General features: G+C 40.9%; 1 protein-coding gene across 1 annotated transcript; it reads right to left on the reverse strand.

The window, feature by feature from the left end:
- Positions 1-396: 396 nt before the first annotated feature.
- On the reverse strand, positions 397-5,124 carry LOC306928318 (uncharacterized protein). The gene is made up of 2 exons (XM_079508335.1): positions 4,964-5,124; positions 397-3,121 (listed from the first exon to the last, which is right to left on the reverse strand). Exon 2 carries the CDS (start codon positions 3,108-3,110, stop codon positions 1,452-1,454), a length of 1,659 nt encoding a protein of 552 aa, XP_079364461.1. The 5' UTR covers positions 3,111-3,121; positions 4,964-5,124; the 3' UTR covers positions 397-1,451.
- Between the last annotated feature and the right edge of the window lie 15,477 nt (positions 5,125-20,601).

Below are 20,601 nucleotides of genomic sequence, written 5' to 3' on the forward strand. Positions count from 1 at the left end.
AAAAAGAAAAGAAAAGAAAGGCATAAAATATGAAAATAATAGCAGTAATGCAATACAGTGAGGACATAACAAGGAATTTAAAAGATCAACTAAAAGAAAGACTGTAGAAGGAGGTCTTGAGCTGTGCTTTAAAATTGTCTACCGAGGCTGCCTGTCGAAGGTATAGTGGGAGTTTGTTCCACGCCGTCGGCCCGTAGAAGCAGAAAGCTGCTTCACTGTGCTTTTTTAGCTCAAATAACCTAAAACATGAACCTTGGTTGAAAAAAACAAAGTTGTCCTTTAAGGGTTTAACATGGGGGGGAAAAAAGAAAAGATAAGGAGAATAGAGGCCTCTATTGACAGGATTGATTGATTGAATAGTTTATTAGACATTAATGTAAAAACAGCAGAGTTCAGTCAAACACTGATTCCAAAAGGGATAGCACAAAAACAAAGTCCTTGCGGTCTTGTTTCAATTCTGGCCCTATGCAATCAATTCATAATAGCAGAACAACAAAAATCACACTTGTGTGAAGTGAGGGGCGCTCTTATCACATCATACATCACATTCCATGCTCAGCCAATCAAATCATCACATGTCATTCGGCCAATCACTTTTGGCGTCATCACTTTTCTGCCCTCACTGTTTATCCTCAATATGTACATCAGCCAATCAAATCATCACTATGGGATGATAATCAGCCAATCAAATCATCGTGTTTGTGTTCACGCAAAGACAAAGCCCAATAGGAGGAGCTAGCACCCATCAACAAAAAATGTCAATATCATTAAAACAACCATATATCACCATATATCATTACAGGAAATAATAAAACACTATAGGCTACTTACAGAGTGGGAGGGGGGGGATGTGATCACCTGCTTAAAGGAGAAGTGATCATTTCCTCTCCATTGGGCCTGCTGAAAGGTGGACTTTCAGGCCTGTTTTAAAAGATGTAAGTGATTGCATATTTTGAGGGAAGGGGTCAGGGCACTCCACGCCTGGGTGGCCGTGCTGTAGAAGGAGCATTTACCCATATTTGTTTTGAAATATAGGAGCAGTATAATAATCCATAATATTGTCCTTGTCTATCGACCTCCCTACGAACATACAGCTGTTTAATTTGATCCTCCCAGCGAGCTCATTTATATTTACCCCAATGCAATGGTGTCTTAGCAACAGTGACCCGAGTTATTTAAACTTTGGTCACACCGTTTAAAGTGGACATCTTTTTTGTCCTGTGAGAACTGTGGACAGGAAAGTGTCTCTTCAGATTACTTGAATCGTTGAAACTCTTGTCACAATGTTAACATTGGAAAGGTTTTTCTCCAGTATGGATACGCTGCTGTGACTTCAGGTGTCACTGAAACTCGTGTTACAATGTTTTCGGTGAAAAGGTTTTTATTGTGTGTGGACACGAAGGTGTGACTTCAAATTACTTAAAACTTTTAACTCTTGCCACTGTCACTCTTTACATTGGAATGGGTTTTCTCCTGTGTGGACATACTGATGCTTCTCCAGGTGACTGACTGTAACTATGGTCACAATGTTTTCGGGGGAAAGGTTTTTCTCCAGTATGGATACAAAGGTGTGCCTTTAGGGCACTTGAGTGCCTGAAACTCTTGTCACAATGTTTACATTGGAAAGGTTTTTCTCCAAAGTGGACAAGCTGGTGTGTCTTCAAGTTACTTAAATGAAAGAAACTCTTGTCACAATGTTTACATTGGAAAGGTTTTTCTCCAGTATGGATATAAAGGTGATCCTTTAGGGCACTTGAGTGCCTGAAACTCTTGTCACAATGTTTACATTGTAAAGGTTTTTCTCCAGAGTGGACAAGCTGGTGTATTTTCAGGGAAAATGATACTGTAAAACTCTTGTCGCAATGTTTACATTGGAAAGGTTTTTCTCCAGTGTGGACACGAAGGTGTGACTTCAGGGTACTTGACTGACTGAAACTCTTGTTACACTGTTTACAGTGGAAAGGTTTTTCTCCAGTGTGGACACGAAGGTGTGTCTTTAGTCCACTTGAGTGACTGAAACTCTTGTCACAATGTTTACAGTTAAAAGGTTTTTCTCTAGTGTGGACAGGCTGGTGTTTCTTCAGGTTAGATGACTGATTGAAACTTTTGTTACAATGTTTACATTGGAAAGGTTTTTCTCCAGTGTGGACACGAAGGTGTGACTTCAGGGCACTTGACTTACTGAAACTCTTGTTACACCGTTTACAGTGGAAAGGTTTTTCTCCAGTGTGGACACGAAGGTGTTGCTTCAGGAGAGATGAGTAGCTGAAACTCTTGTCACAATGTTTACATTGGAAAGGTTTTTCTCCAGAGTGGACAAGCTGGTGTGTCTTCAGGTGAGATGACAGACAGAACCTCCTGTCACAATGTTCACATTGGAAAGGATTTTCTCCAGTGTGGACACGGAGGTGTATTTTCAGGGGAAATGATACTGTAAAACTCTTGTCGCAATGTTTACATTGGAAAGGTTTTTCTCCAGTGTGGACACGAAGGTGTGACTTCAGGGTACTTGACTGACTGAAACTCTTGTTACACTGTTTACAGTGGAAAGGTTTTTCCCCAGTGTGGACACGAAGGTGTGTCTTTAGTCCACTTGAGTGACTGAAACTCTTGTCACAATGTTTACATTGGAAAGGTTTTTCTCCAGTGTGGACACGCTGGTGTGTCTTCAGGTTAGATGACTGACTGAAACTCTTGTCACATTGTTTACAGTTAAAAGGTTTTTCTCCAGTGTGGACACGCTGGTGCTTCTTCAGGGAACCTGAATCACTGAAACTCTTGTCACGCCGTTCACCATCGTCTTCACTGGTCTCCTCCCAATCATCACTGTCTTCAGTGACTTCCGTGTCAGATTCAAGTTGAACAACTTCAACCTCAGAGCAGTAGGAAGATATGTCTTCTTCATCAAATTCATCATTTTCATTGTCACCTTTCACTGCTAGTAATGTCAACGTTGACCCAACAGGTTCCTCTGGTCTTTGAAGTAGCTCCTCCTGTTCCTCATTAAGCTCCTCCTGTTCATTTTTAATGTGTGGAGGCTCTGGTTCCTCCTGGAGCAGACTGGGGCTCCTCTCCTGTTCAGGAGAAACCTCCTCTTTACACACAACCATGTGTAGGATGTCTAGGAGCAGAAACATAACATGATGGTCAACACTGGATTCCTAAAATGTAAATCCATTCTTCTTCCATGTACACAATGAGCTATTACCTACCAAGATAAGATTTACCATTATTAAACCAGTATTAACTACAGATTATTACAGTTCTGAAAGTTTTAGCCAAATACTAAAAAAAGTAATGTGAAGTAATATATTTATTTACTTTAACACCAAAATGAATAATGATGTTACAATATTTCATTGGAATCATGAAATTCTGAAGCAATTTAAAAAACATGATACTTCACACCCGAGCTCTAATGTGGAAGTAAATTAGTCATGCCATTCAGTGCATGACGTAAGTGCTTGCTTCAGAAGCACTTATGACAATGAAAGCTTGAAATGTGAACCGATGGTAGCTTAACAATCTATGTAAAAGATTTCCACTGCATAGCTCTGTGCATCTGTAAATGTGTCTGCCTGTGTGTCTGGGTGTCTGTGAATCTGTCTGCCTGTGTGTCTGGGGCAAATTTCACAAACTACTGTAGTGATCAAATCTCACAAACTACTGTAGGGATCAAATCTCAGAAACTACTGTAGTGATCAAATCTCACAAACTACTATACTGATCAGTGCCAAATGTCTTGTTCACGCTGCCAGTCGGCCAAGCAAGTATTTTTCCACACCTGATTTTTTTGTAAAAAAAAGATATATAGGCCTATATATGTTAATAAAATTGGTGTTGAAAGAGGTGTTTTTACTAATCACAGGCTGTACTGCCCTGCTGTACTGTCTATCACAGAGCATGCAGATTGCACAGGGAGTGAGTGGACAGATACACACAACAACATGACGAGACAGCAGAAACTTATTGTAGTGTTTCTTTTACCTTAAACATTTAAAAAGAAAGAAAAGGAATATACAAGCAGTGACAAAGCTTTAGCGTTGCAACAAGCTAAGCTAACAACACCACCAGCCATGGTGGTGATTTTAGCTTAGCTTTCTGCTTGTCTGATTCAACTTCACCTCACCTCCACCCCACCCCCTCTTGGTGCTCCGGCCATCTTGGAAACTAAACGCAATATAAACAATTGGAGAGGGGTGGGGCCGAGAAAGGCCCTTATTGCTCCTGATGTGCTGGTTGGTGCCTTGCATGGTTTCCCCCGCCATCGGTGTATGAATAGGTGGATGTAATGCACAATCTATGTAAAGCGCCTTGGATAAAGGCTCTATATAAATGCACCATTTATATAAATGCACCATGTAATTACCCTGACACCGGCGCTGCAAAAACAGGCAAATCTACAAGCTCTCAATGCATAGCTAACGGCGCTGCAAAAATAGGCAGATCTACAAGCTCTCAAGGCGTCACGCCCGATCTGCATTTCGTTCGACCTGCAGTTAGCTTGTGCTTTTATAAACACGAATATATCGTCCATTGGCGATCTTCGGTTAGGCGATGGGAAAAAAATGGCATATCGCCCAACCTTACTTAATACCATCAGCTATGCAAGCACGTGTGTAACTGATGACAATTAGGATAATGGAAACAGGTGCTCCCAATCTGATTAGCCGGAGGAAAATCTACACCCACTTACTAGTGAACTAACCCTAAACCACACAACACACAGACAGAGATACCAAGTCAAACTGCATTTGTACTATTTATACTACTATGTTTAGGCTTGCAGCGAGCCCACATTGTTTCTTCAGGAATTGTCTAGTTTTCCATTGTTATTGTACAGTGAAAATAAGACATTGTGGCAGCCCTACAGAATAGAACATATTAACCCATCGTTCCATGCCACAAACCTAACCCTACAGAATAGAACATATTAAAGAAAGGAAGAGCACATGAAACTTACTGAGGTGTGGGTGGTCTTCAGCTTCCTGTTTAATAGAAACGTCTTCAGCTTCCTGTTTAATAGAAACGTCTTCAGCTTCCTGTTTAATAGAAACGTCTTCAGCTTCCTGTTTAATAGAAACGTCTTCAGCTTCCTGTTTAATAGAAATGTCTTCAGCTTCCTGTTTAATAGAAACGTCTTCAGCTTCCTGTTGAATAGAAACGTATTCAGCTTCCTGTTTAATAGAAACGTCTTCAGCTTCCTGTTTAATAGAAATGTCTTCAGCTTCCTGTTTAATAGAAACGTCCCTGGCTGAGTCTGGAGAGTTCATCTTCACCTGGGAGTGATGCATCATGGGTATTGTAGTTCTTATGAGTCTGAAGAGTTCGTCTTCACCTGCAGTCTGGACTCCGGTCTGAAATCAAGTGAATAAAGAAGGACTTTAAAAACTGGAGACATATAGTCCGGCAGCCGGGGGTGTGGAGTGGGAAATTTGTTATTGTCTCCACCAGGCCGAAGGCATGGGGAGAGAGTATGTTTTGCACGTCCGTTTGTGTGTGCGTCTGTCCATCCGTCCTTCCTTCCGTCCGTTACCAGCTAATCTACGGCACTGTTGGCCCGATCCATGCCAAACTTTGCACACACACTCCCTGGATGCCAACGATGAACCTCTGCCCCAAATATTCCTCAACGACTTGTTATAGTGCCACCATCAGGCCAATTTAGGCAAAACACATTTCTGTAGATTACTTGTACACATTTTATCCATACATCACACAATTCGGTATACACTATCTCCATAGTCATGTGATCAACACGGATCTGCACCATTTCCCATCTTCCATCCTGATTGGCTAAGATTGTCGGTTTCGAACAAAATGCCACAAATCACAAACGCAGTGTGCAATTTCCGTGAAATTATACACGCACATTTCCACTAGGCCGAGGATGACATGCCACTCATTTTTTTTCCAAATCAGCCTCACGGTGGCGCTATAACAGGGCAATTCCTGTTTTTACCTATAACTGCATCGATCTGTATACAACTTATGTATGCACACTCCCTAGAGGACATGGAAAAACATTTTCCCTGCATCCCTCCACATCTGCCGGTTATAGTGCCACCATGATGCCGATTTCTGGAAAACACATTGTTTATGTTAGTCGCACAGATTTCATCCAAATCTCACGCAAATCGGTACACATGATCTCTGTAGTCATGTGATCAAGACGATTCTCTTGGATTTCTCAGATTATACACTGATTGGCTAAGATTGCCTTCCAAAGTTTTCAGGAGTGGCCCATTTTGTAAAAAATTCTGCACATGTCCTGCTCATCCAGAATTCTATCTGGATCTGAATTTCCTCAACAAAATGAAGAAAAAAAGAAAAAACATGTTTATATTACTTCTAAACATTTTGCCAAACATCACACACACTCCTATCCAGTGTTGTTCTCGTCAACGAAAACGAAATGTGTTCGTCAACGCCCATTTTTCACCAGACGAAAACTAGACTAGCCTAGACAAAAGACACATGTATAAACAATAACTGGGACTAAATTATTATGCAATTTCGTTGACTAATAAAGACTAGACGAAAATGTAGTTCACAAAATAAAGACTCGGCTAAAATCTATGGTCATTTTAGTTCACGAACAAAGACGATATGAAATATATTATTATAATGATCGTATCACTCAGCTGGCAGCGGTGGCCGAACGGATTGCAGAGCGGTCTTGATACCGGAAGGTCGCCAGTTCGAATGAGCGGTCCAACACGTTAAAATTACCACCGCTGAAGTGCCCTTGAACAAGGCATTGAACCACTACGATGAAATGTTCTATGAGCAGGGCCTGGCTGGAAACAAGTTCTTGAGCTTAGCCCAGATACCCTGGGTAAATATAGTAATCAATCATCACTTCCTCCTGTCTCTTTTGCTATGAAGCACCCGTTGTGCGTTCGGAAATGCTCGCCGGGACGGTCCGGGAGCACAGCCTATCACTTTGTATTAGCATTGTGGTCAGTGTGCCTATATTCGAACACACCCTTGCCCCACACACGCCTCCTTTTGATTTTGCAGCGGGCGCCTCACACTACACACCGAGGAGGAGGAGGATTCCTCATGCTTTATGGGCGATACTTTTAAAATAAAACAGTAAAATGCTTTGCACGGGGATCGGGAGAAAGAGAAGAGAAGATATATGGAAACATTTTCGCTACATCGATGTGGAGAATTAAACAGAATGCTTGATTTTAACCGAAGGAGAGCAATGTGGCCACAAGATAGGAGGAAAACACGAACAAACCTGAAGAGACACATCGCCATTTACCACAAAGAACTCAAGGTAAGTTAACAAAAAGTATGCTGCTGGTTGTTTACAAGTAGAACGTAGCATTAAATCAACGTTGTGTTGTTGAGGGTACTATCGGCTTAATGTTACTACAATAAAACCTACCCTAACTCAGAACCATAAGTAAGACTGAGTTACGCAAACTGCGTTTACTTCATGGGGCTTCAGTCATGGTCTATGGGCTCACGCGAGTACATGAACCACGTGACCGGGCTGTTTTCTGCCCCCTCAATATCGCAACTCTTCTATTAGATGGCTCTGCCCTAACTTACGTTAGCTTCTTATAATCCATAATTAATAATTTACACCTGGCTGTGAAGTTGGGAAGCACATGGGGAAAGTAGAAAACATTCTTTTACACAAAAAACAGTTTTTGTCGGTCAAAGTAAAATTTCGACAGATCATGTAAAATGACTGTTATACAAAGCAAAATGTACCTAGGTCTAAAATGTAATATCATACACGTTGATGATTTGCCAATGGATAAAACCATGTGAATCATTTAGCAATTAAATTGTCTGAAGTAGCTTATTCTAGTCATGGTTTTCTAAAATGGTGGCTATGGGTAAGATGAGCCAATGTCCGGGGGTAAATTGAGTCAATGGGAATCACTATTCATATATTTTTATTAAGTCTTTGTTACTCAAATTATACTGAATGACCTTTCATTTGCATGTACATACTCATTTAAGAGAAGTTTGCAATATTGTATTAACAATATTGCAAATATAAGGTTCTGAATAACAAACTTTATTTATTTGTCTTAATATTGTTTAAATAATAAATAAACAAATAAATAAGACTATTTGCAAAAGGGAACTGTTATTATTAGTGAATACATTATCTGTTCAAGTTTAAGCTTTTAACATTAAAATAGCATGTGGTTCGACTTGCCCCTCGACTTGGATCAACTTACCCCTTAACCTGGGGCAAATTGAGCCACATGACCACTTTTTTAAAAAAGGTCATATTTTCATGGCCCTTTGTCATAGATGCTTACTCATCATTTCAATTGATAGAAGACATCCTGAAATATGGGTAGATCATTAGATTTGACTGCCATCTAATTTTGCCTTGCTTCCAGGACAACTTAAGCAAAAAGTGGTTCATCTTACCTCGTTCTCCCCTAATATGTGACCATACCATTAACAACCTATAGAAGGCAAAACAAATACAACATTTCATCATGATGCTGAATCCATTCCAAGCATTATTTTTTTTTTAAGCATTCCATTTAACAATGATGCTTTTTGTTTTGTCTTGTGTTTGTCTATATATACAGCTATTAGTGTAGATTTCTGTCCTACACAAACATTAAATTCCCATTGACAATGAATGAAGCAAATAGGCATAGTATATACTGTATACAAATATATACGACAATAAGAGCGAATACGAGACTGCTCTCCCCTTTACCAACTCGCCCCGGGCGTACAGCCGGCGGAACAGCGCGGCCTGGTATTCCTAAAGTAATCTAAGTAAATTATGCTTAAACGGTTAAACCTAACCTTATTCCTAACCTCAACCTCAGTAAAACGATGCCTAAACCTAACCCTATTCCTAAACTTAACCCCAGTAAAACTATGCCTAACCCTAAACCTTTTTCTAACCTTATTCTCAGTAAAACAAAATAAAGAATACAAGAACCGCCGCTCCGAGCTGTCGGCGTGAGGTCGGCGGAAAAAAGCTGGGGCGAGTTGGCAAAGGGGCGAGATGACCTGGTACCATAAGAGCACCCCTCACTTCACACAGGTGTGATTTTGTTATGAACACCTTATTTTGCCACTCCCTAAAAGCTCAGTGAGATGTTTAGTTCAGATCTAGCCCAGATGAGTGAAAGAGCGCCACCCTTTGGTCAACAAGAAAAGTACAACCAATTTATGTATTTGGATACACTTATTGGTTTCAAGGAGTCTGGTGAGGAACAACAAACCAATGCCGTGTTATGATTTGTTACAATGCTGTATGTTAGTGTTAGGGTTACATTGCAATGGTGTGTGTCAGTGTTAGGGTTACATTTCAATGGTGTGTGTTAGTGTTAGGGTTACATTTCAATGGTATGTGAACTACAACACAATAGGTCAAAACCGCTCTAAAGAGCACCTATGGGCGGCTGCGATTCGAAACTGCCCTCCGTAAAAAACTTTACTTTATTTAACTGTATATATTATGATTTCCTTTTTTTGTTTTTCCTTTTTCTGTATGTCTTTAAATGTTCTGATGAATTGAAAATGAAAGACCCTGATGTAAAAAAGTGCTTTTCATGGTGTCGTCTTCAAATAAGCAGTTTTTGTATGATCTGTGCATTCGTTTGAAATGTATCCATTCCACATAGGCCTACTGTGAATACAATGTTCAATCAATCAATCTAACCCCCCCCCCCCCCCCCCCCCCTCTCTCTCTCTCAGCAGAGCAGGCAGGCAACAAGCCACGTAGCTAAGAGAGCTGTACCCTTTGGAGTACCCTTTGGAGGAGCGACTTACAATATTATTACTGCTGCTAGTATTAACTACTGCTTGTTTATAACAAACACGTTGCAATAGTATTACTGCTGCTAGTATTAACTACTGCTTGTTTAGGATCATTTATAACTAACAGCAGATATGAGAGAAATACTCGTCATGTACGTTGTTCCATGTTAAAAGATGAGTCAATAATATAAAAGGTAAATGTAGTAATTAAAAACAAGGTGCATCAGTTCATCTTACCAGCTGTGTTTCAGGGTTGTGCTGCTTAACGACCACACTGTTTTCAAACGTTTTACTTGTATTATTAAAGTGTTTTCTAACGACACTGCTAACAGCTAGCTGTGTGTGAACGATACTTACTCTAAGGAACGATACGTAATGGTTGTGCGCATGCGGACTAGCCCTGCTGGAGCCTGGAGCGTGCACGTACCATAAGCGGTCACTAGGGGGAGCCATGGTACTGTGTAATACAGTGGGGAGCAGCAATGGAACAGCTATAGAGCTGAAAACTCCCATAGAGATTTACTAAAATATTTATATAAATTATTCTAAGCCTAGAATCAATCCATCCAGGATCCTGGTGAATCATGACCATAACACCTCTGATTCTGTGAGAAAACAAACAAAATTGCATATTTAATTATATGATATAGGCCTACTACATTTAATAAATACTCTTTGTTTTTCATTTTCATTTATTCATAGAATCAGATGTTTCATGGTCATGATTCACCAGAATCCTGGAAGGCTATGTAAATATACATACGTTTTAAATAAAGGTATACATTTTTTTTTGTAAATCTCTATATGGAAGGAAAAAAATGAAGATTTTTTTTCAGTGGGTCCATAAAACCACGCCCATTTCTATGTTCTATACTGTGATGTGATCAAAGTCTATCTTCACTAAATCATTTTAAATATAAACCATTGATGAATCAAATCTAACAATTCAATGTCAGTCTCTTCCACACACACTACACATGCACTTTTCCTTTCTACTAATATGTATTTTTACTTTTTCATTTATAGGCTACTGTGTATCCATTGTTGTATTATTTTTGTTGCCAAATAATTTATGTAATAATTAGATTAACCTTATAAAATATGCTGTTGTTCCAAATGTGTTGTTTTTAAATGTGCAAATAAAAAATATTAATAATCCTATGCAGCATAGGAATTGAATTATAGCAAATACATTACACCAATATTTCCTTTATTCTTACTCCAGCCAATCCAGCTCTTTCCATTCCCTCCTTTCTTCTGTATAGTTCCTGCAGGACAGAAGTATACAGCTTTCTTGATTAATTGAAAATGGAGGACCCTGATGTAAACAAGTCGTTGTTTACAACACTGATGTGTCTAAGTTCATGCATCAGTAGATGTGTAATTAACTGAAGAACTATGAGAGTGTTGCAGTACCAGTGACAACCAGGAACAGACTGAAGAATTCCCTGGAAGTGTTGCAGTACCAGTGACAACCAGGAACAGACTGGGTGACGACCACCAAGAGGCTGGTGACATCTGGAGAGACAGAGGACGGCCGTCTCTCCGGCTGTCCTCTGTCCTTTTTTATCAAAAAAAGGCAAATGTAGTCTTGAATAAATATACAAATTCATTGTCTAATAATAATAATAATAAAACTTTATTTGTATAGCACCTTTCATGACATGAAATGCAGCTCAATAACAAGGAATTTAAAAGATCAATTAAAAGCAAGAGTGTATAAGTATGTCTTGAGTTGTCCAACCAACTAACCATCAAACATTAATGATAGATGGATGTAAATTATTGATTATTATTATTGATTGTGGATGCTTTGTAGTTTGAGATCACTTGACTAGCGATGCTGCTGCGGTCGTGTCATTAACACCGCGCCCATTGTTACACCCCCACCCCCTTGTTAGTTTTTTCCGCACTGATCTCATAATTAGCCCCTATATAACTATGGAATCATCAAGATGGAAATCTGTTGTCTCTAATAATAATAATAATAATAATAATAAAAATAAAACTATTTGTATAGCACCTTTCATGACATGAAATGCAGCTCAAAGTGCTTTACAGAGCAATGGAGAAAACAAGCAGAGGCAGAGATGAAATGTTTTTTTTATAATAGTCATTCTTTAGCTTGAATAACCTAAAACATGAGAAAAAAACCCAAAAGATCAGGAGAATGGAGGCCTCTATTGACAGGATTGATTGATTGATTGATTACGTAGTTTATTAGGCATAAATGTAAAAACAGCAACAGAGTTCAGTCAAACACTGATTCCAAAAGGGATAGCAAAGTCCTGCAGGCTTGTTTCCATTCAGGCCCTATGCAATCAATTCATAATAGCAGAACAACACAAATCACACTTGTGTGAAGTGAGGGGCGCTCTTATCACATCATACATCACATTCCATGCTCAGCCAATAAAATCATCACAAATGTCCTTCCGGCCAATCACTTTTGGCGTCTTCACTTTTTCTGCCCTCACAATTGTATCCTCAATATGTACATCAGCCAATCAAATCATCGCTATGGGATGATGATCAGCCAAAGACAACGCCCAGTAGGAGGAGCTTGCACCCCTCAACAATAATTCAATATCATCAATAACAACAACAAAATATATCATTACAGGAAATAAGAAAACACTATGTACAGAGTGGGAGATAGCTTGGAGGGGGGGGGGGGGGGGTGATCACCTGTTTAAGTGATCTGCATTTTTTGAGGGAAGGGGTCAGGGCATTACACACCTGGGTTGAGTGCTGTAGGAGAATTTACCCATAGCCTATTTGTTATGAAATATAGGAGCAGTATAATAATCCATAATACTGTCCTTGTCCATCGACCTCCCTACGAACATACAGCTGTTTAATTTGATCCTCCCAGTGAGCTCATTTTTCATTCATTCAAGTTTTGCTTATTCTCAAAATTACACTGAGTAATCAAACTCAATTTCAGTGTCGTCGAGTAATACAATATCATATAGAAAAAAACATCACAATGCATCAGAAGATCAGGAAAAGAAAAACAAAAAAAAGGTATACTAGTCCCCACAGGAATCCGCGGGAAAAAATAAAAAGTAATGTTATTAGTCAGGTGCTACGATGCGTATGTCCCTTAGCAGCATATGAGCATATGACGTGATGAAGATATGTACCAATGGTGACGTAACGATGACATGTTTCGGGTAATGCCCCTATGTATACATGTATGTAATCCGACACCACTGCCATAACAGGCATAGGTAATCATTACGCCATATGCTGGCACGGGACATTCGGAAGCAGACCGTGCAGGTATGTTTTCATCCGGTTCGACGATGCGTATGTCCCATGACGTGATGAATATATGTACCAATGCCAGGGTATAATTGGTTTATGATGGTGACGTAATGATGATATGTTTCAGTGTCGGGTGGTGGATAAAAAGGGACATACGCATCAAACCACCCGAGTAACCACATTATACCACTAACCAACTCACAAATGACATACATAGACATAATGAGCATATGACGTGATGAAGATGTACCAATGCCAGGGTATAATTGGTTATCGTTGGTGGCGTAACAATGTTTCAGTTTCGGGTGGACTAAAGGTAATGCCCCTATGTATACATGTATGTAATCCGACACCACTGCCATAACAGGCATAAGTAAAGAACTAGAAAGTTTGTAGCGGTCGACAGTACTTGCATGCTCTGCTTGCGCACTAGTAGGCCATGTATGGCCTACTTGGGTGCAACAAGCAAGTAGGCACTCAACAGAGTGCAGTTCTAGTTTAACCTAAATTGACCAGTTATCGAGCCATTTTCTTTTTTTAAATAATAAGTAGAATCTTTCATGAAATAGATACAATTCATCGTAATTATGGATGAGTCATAATAATCAAAGATTCCAATAATCGTTTTTGGTGATTGATTATTATTATTTATGTTTTAATTATTTGTTTTGGTTGCAAAGGTTGTCATTCAAACCCTGCCCACAGTTTAGACTAGAGGATACTTAATGTGGGTGTAATATTTATTCTTTTCTGCTTTAGCATTGTCAATTTGTCATTGTCAGGAGTCAGGACATGGATTCAGTTTCAGTAGGAACCATTTACACATATTCCGTTTCAGAAGGAACTCTTTCGAGATCTGACCGTTTCGTTCTGCACCTTATTTATGTCCCCTCAGGACATATTTATGTCCCCTCAGGACATAAATAAACACAACACATAAATATAAATAAACACAACACATAAATAAAGTGTTGTCAGTCACTTGAATAATTGTTGACACTCTTGTCACAATATTTACATTTGAAAGGTTTTTCTTCAGTGTGGACATACTGGTGTGTCTTCAAATTACTTGAATTGTTGAAACTCTTGTCACAATGTTTACATTGGTAAGGTTTTTCTTCAGTGTGGACAAGAAGGTCTGTTTTCAGGAAAGATGATGCTGTAAAACTCAGTGTTCAGTGTGGACATACTTGTGTCTGTTCAGGTCAGATGACCGACTGAAGCTCTTGTCACAATGTTTACATTGGAAAGGTTTTTCTCCAGTGTGGACATACTGGTGTGTCTTCAAATTAATTGATTTGTTGAAACTCTTGTCACAATGTTTACATTGGAAAAGTTTTTCTATAGTGTGGACATACTGGTGTCTGTTCAGGTCAGATGACCACCTGAAGCTCTTGTCACAATGTTTACATTGGAAAGGTTTTTCTTCAGTGTGGACACGAAGGTGTGTTTTCATGGAAGATGACCATCTGAAGCTCTTGTCACAATGTTTACATTGGAAAGGTTTTTCTCCAGTGTGTAAACGAATGTGTGTCTTCAAATTACTTGATTTGTTGAAACTCTTGTCGCAATGTTTACATTGGAAAGGTTTTTCTTCAGTGTGGACATACTTGTGTCTGTTCAGGTCAGATGACCGACTGAAGCTCTTGTCACAATGTTTACATTGGAAAGGTTTTTCTCCAGTGTGGACATACTGGTGTGTCTTCAAATTACTTGATTTGTTGAAACTCTTGTCACAATGTTTACATTGGAAAGGTTTTTCTTCAGTGTGGACATACTGGTGTGTCTTCAAATTACTTGATTTGTTGAAACTCTTGTTGCAATGTTTACATTGGAAAGGTTTTTCTTCAGTGTGGACATACTTGTGTCTGTTCAGGTCAGATGACCGACTGAAGCTCTTGTCACAATGTTTACATTGGAAAGGTTTTTCTCCAGTGTGGACATACTGGTGTGTCTTCAAATTACTTGATTTGTTGAAACTCTTGTCACAGTGTTTACATTGGAAAGGTTTTTCTATAGTGTGGACATACTGGTGTCTGTTCAGGTCAGATGACCAACTGAAGCTCTTGTCACAATGTTTACATTGGAAAGGTTGTTCTTCAGTGTGGACACGAAGGTGTGTTTTCAGGGAATATGACCTAGTGAAGCTCTTGTCACAATGTTTACATTGGAAAGGTTTTTCTCCAGTGTGGACATACTGGTGTGTCTTCAAATTACTTGATTTGTTGAAACTCTTGTCGCAATGTTTACATTGGAAAGGTATTTCTCCAGTGTGGACACGTTGGTGCTTCTTCAGGTCAGATGACTGAATGAAACTCTTATTACAATGTTTACAGTGGAATGGTTTTTCTCTAGTGTGGACACTCTGGTGATTCTTCAGGTGAGACGACTGTCTAAAACTCTTGTCACAATGTTTACATTGGAAAGGTTTTTCTCCAGTGTGGACAAACTGGTGTCTGTTCAGGTCAGATGACCTACTGAAGCTCTTGTCACAATGTTTACATTGGAAAGGTTTTTCTTCAGTGTGGACACGAAGGTGTGTTTTCAGGGAAGATGATGCTGTAAAACTCTTGTCGCAATGTTTACATTGGAAAGGTTTTTCTTCAGTGTGGACATACTGGTGTCTGTTCAGGTCATCTGACCTACTGAAGCTCTTGTTACAATGTTTACATTGGAAAGGTTTTTCTCCAGTGTGGACACGAAGGTGTATCTTCAGGGAACCTGAGTCACTGAAACTCTTGTCACAATGTTTACAGTTAAAAGGTTTTTCTCCAGTGTGGACACGCTGGTGCTTCTTCAGGGAACCTGAGTCACTAAAACCCTTGTCACGCCGTTGGGCATCATCGTCTTCACTGGTCTCCTTCCAATCATCACTGTCTTCAGTGACTTCAGTGTCAGATTCAAGTTGAACTACAACCTCAGAGCAGTGGGAAGATATGTTTTCTTCTTCATCATCTTCATCATCATCATTTTCTTCTTCACCTTTCACTGCTAGTAATGACAATGTTGAATTTCCAGGTTCCTCTGGTCTTTTAAGTAGTTCCTCCTGTTCATATTTAATGTGTGGAGGCTCTGGTTCCTCCTGGAGCAGACTGGGGCTCCTCTCCTGTTCAGGAGAAACCTCCTCTTTACACACAACCATGTGCAGGATGTCTAGGAGCAGAAACATAATATGATGGTCAACACTGGATTCCTAAAATGCCTATCTTCTTAAAAAGATTGACTAAACCGTTACTAACTACAAGTTATTACTGTTCTGAAAGATTTTAGCAAAATACAAACACAAAGTAGTTTTGTGTCCGGGTAGCTCAGTCGGTAGAGCTCTCGCCTTTGGATCACAAGTTCATGGGTTCGATCCCGGGCACCGCCAACTCAGCGTATGAGTGGAACGGCTTGGTGCAGCAAGTCGTGCAGGAAGTACTGGGAGCAGATGGTAGTGTGGCGCTCCACCTCAGCAATCCATATCCCAGGTGTCTAGCGCATTGTAACAGGGATAGCCTCCTGTGTGTTACCGGCTGATACTGACAATAAGCCACTCCCGACCTACTTCTAATGTAAAGTAATATATTTAGTTACTTTAACACCAAAATGAATAATGATGTTACAGCAAATATTTCATTTGAATCATGAAATACTGAAATAATTTTAAAAACATGATACTTCACACTTGAGCTCTGATTTGGAAGTAAATTAGTCATGCCACTCAGTGCATGACGTTATGAAACAGAAGCACGTCTGACAATGAAAGCTTGAAATGTGGACCGATGGTAGCTTAACAATCTATGTAAAAGATTTCCACTGTGTAGCTCTGTACGTCTGGAAAATCTGTCTGCCTGTGTGTCTGGGGCAAATCTCACAAACTACTGTAGCGATCAGCGCCAAAGTATTTTTCCACACCTGATAGAAATTGTGTCGCACATAATGGTAAAGTTTCAGTTGTGTAAAGAGTAAGAAAGTGCAGATTCTAAAACAGGGGTGTTCAACTAGATTAGGCCGGGGGCCACAGCTGTAGAATTATTGTGTGGGGGCGGGGCCACACAGCATGCACGCTTTGTGCCATTTTCGCACACATTTTGTGCGAAAATGTGTGAGTTCTCAAATTGCACCCTAACCTAAAAACCCTAACCCTACAGAACAGAACATATTAAAGAAAGGAAGAGCACATGGAACTTACTGAGGTGTGGCTGGTCTTCAGCTTCCTGTTTAATAGAAACGTCTTCAGCTTCCTGTTTAATAGAAATGTCTTCAGCTTCCTGTTTAATAGAAACGTCTTCAGCTTCCGGTTTAATAGAAATGTCTTCAGCTTCCTGTTTAATAGAAACGTCTTCAGCTTCCTGTTTAATATAAATGTCTTCAGCTTCCTGTATAATAGAAACGTCTTCAGCTTCCTGTTTCATATAAATGTCTTCAGCTTCCTGTTTAATATAAATGTCTTCAGCTTCCTGTATAATAGAAACGTCTTCAGCTTCCTGTTTAATAGAAACATCCCTGGCTGAGTCTGGAGAGTTCATCTTCACCTGGGAGTGATGCATCATGGGTATTGTAGTTCTTATGAGTCTGGAGAGTCTTCACCTGCAGTCTGGACTCCGGTCTGAAATCAAGTGAATAAAGAAGGACTTTAATAACTGCAGACCTATAGTCCAGCAGCCGGGGGTGTGGGGTGGGAAATTCGTTTTTTTTTTATTGGCCTAAAAATATTGCCTATATACTTACATTAATATAATGAACGCACTTGCTGACCGGCTGTCGGTATTGAGCAATTTAATTTATAGGGGTTTATATGTGACCATACCATTACCTATACTGTATACGGCAAAATGTCTACATTTCATTAAGCTTTACGTTGCATGTGACGTTTCAGTGGGTTTCATGACACTGGATACATTCCAAGCATTAGTTTTGCACAAAAAAACACTCCTTGAGCTCAAAACGGCCATAGCCGTCATCACAAAATGTGATGAGGTCAGGCGCGAGGCGAGCAGTGACCCACAATGAATTAGGCTTATAATAAAACAGCGATATAGCTGCAGAAGATACAAATAGTAGAGAGGAGCACATATTGGATTGGTCTTTTATTTAACAATTATTAAACAGCGCCTCTCAATTACCTCTCAATCAAATAAAAAAATATATAATCCAAACTCCTCTGTCAATTGTAAACGAACGTTAACATGAATTCATTCTTCAAGCCTGACACATGTCAGAAATAAAATCAACAGCGCCTGACACAGGCATGCATTACCTCTCCATCAAATAAAGGAATATAATCCAAAGCTGCACAGCACACGACAAACTTGTTTGCTTCTCTCGTGTAACATCTATAACTGAAATAAAGTCAGAGGCTTCATGGAAAAAACACCACCCGACCATAACATGAACTCTTATTAAGCACAACCAATCAAGCCTGACACATGTAGGCATCCCAGGCTCTAGGTTCTATGGAACTAAACTAAAAACTAAAACAAATAGGCTAAATAAGGCATATATATAAGTTTTGCCAATCAAAACGGCACACGCTGTCAAGTGTAAACGAACATTTTGCTTATCATGCCATAAAATTAACTGAAATAAAGCGTAATTTAATCAAGGCTTTATGACAGCGCAGCAGAGCTTGCTGCGCTGCGCAATCAGAGCTGCCTGGGAGAAATTCAAAGTTTTTCCCCAAAGACTAAAGATCTGTGTAGGAGTCAGGATGGCGGCGCACACAGTTGCTGCGGCTCAGTGTTCTCCCGGTCGGTGCTTTGTATGGCTTTTTGTGTACTTGTTGTCGTTTGTCCTGTGTACTTTTTGTGAAGCATACAACACCTATAGCCGGCAGGCTCTCCTTAGGATAGGAATTTGCCACAAGCGGAATGTTACAGCCGGGTTTCACCGCTTACACAACACACCGGCGGACATCGCAAGGAGCCCCGGCTCGTTATGGTTCACTATCCCCGCCGGGAGGAGGCGAAGCCGGCGCGGAGAGAGGAGGCAGAAGCGAGGCTGCAGGGCTGGTGCGCTAGCCAGGCTACGGAGGCAGCCGCTCAAACCACCGCTTCCCAGCATATTTCTCACTAACGCCAGATCCCTCGTTAATAAGATGGACGAACTGAGGCTACAGACTTCAGCTAATAAAACCGTGAAGGACTGCTGTATTCTGTTGGTCACGGAGACTTGACTTCACCCATTCATACCGGACTTTGCTATCGAGCTGACATGCTACACCGCACAACGTCATGACAGGACTGAGAACTCAGGTAAGAGCAAAGAAGGGGGGCTCTGTATGTACATAAATAACAACTGGTGTACAAATACAGTGACTGTAGACAGTCACTGCTGCCCGAACCTGGAGTATGTGACTGTCAAATGCAGACCCCTCTATCTCCCGAGAGAGTTTACTGTTGTCATGACAACCGCTGTTTACATTCCTCCAGATGCTAATGCTAACGTTGCTATCAGGCATTTACATGGGAGCATTATCAGCCAGTTAAGCAGATATCCTGACGCGGTGCACATCGTAGCAGGGGACTTCAATCATGCGGATTTGAAATTCCACCAGCATGTTAAATGCGCTACGAGAGGAGCTAACACGCTGGACAAGGTCTATTCCAACATCAAGCTTGGCTACAGTGCAAAACAACTACCGCACCTGGGAAAGTCTGACCATATGTCCCTGCTTTTAATTCCTGCGTATGCCCCCTTCAGGAAAACTGCCCCCACCATCACAAAAACTGTTAAAACCTGGCCTGATGATGCCTCTGAGCAGCTGCAGGACTGCTTCGACAGGACCAACTGGGACATTTTTGAACACCAGGACCTGGATGTGTTCACAGACAGTGTTCTGTGCTATATCAAGAACTGCACAGACAATGTCACAGTGGACAAACGCTTCCGGGTCTACCCCAACCAGAAGCCCTGGATGACCCGGGAGGTCCAGCGGCTGCTGAAGGAGAGGAACCCCGCCTTCAGGTCTGAGGGTAGGGCTCACTACAACACAGCCCGTACTAACCTGAAGAGAGGCATCAGAAAGGCCAAGGCTGACTACAAGAGGAGGATCAGCTGGACAGCAACCACAGCAGGCAGGTGTGGCAGGGAGTCCAGCATCTCACCAACTACAGGACTACCGTCGGAGCTGTTGAGGGTGACGTCTCGTTAAACATCTTCTTTGCCCGCTTCAAGGCAGAGCCACCGGAGGCAGCAACGTCACACCACACGGTCCACAGCAGCTTCACCTTCACAGTTGAGGAGCATGAGGTGAGGCGCACGCTGTGGGCCATCAACCCGAGGAAGGCTGCGGGTCCTGACGGCGTCACCGGACGTGTACTGAAGGACTGCGCGGACCAGCTGGCTGGGGTCTTCACCAGGATCTTCAACCAGTCCCTCGCCCAGTCCACTGTTCCACTCTGTCTGAAATCCTCCACCATAGTCCCCCTGCCCAAGAAACGCCACATCTCCAGTCTAAACGACTACCGACCAGTCGCACTCACCCCAGTGTTGATGAAGTGCTTTGAGAAGCTGGTCCGGGGTCACATCACATCACTCCTGCCCCGTGGCTTTGACCCCCACCAGTTCGCTTACAGGGCAAAT

This window comes from Electrona antarctica (genome assembly GCF_951216825.1).
Source record: "Electrona antarctica genome assembly, chromosome: 8".
Classification (NCBI taxonomy): Eukaryota; Metazoa; Chordata; class Actinopteri; order Myctophiformes; family Myctophidae; genus Electrona; species Electrona antarctica.

Excerpts from the sequence above, each read along its gene's own strand:
- LOC306928318 (XM_079508335.1), bottom strand. The coding sequence starts at position 3,110 with ATGGTTGTGTGTAAAGAGGAGGTTTCTCCTGAACAGGAGAGGAGCCCC.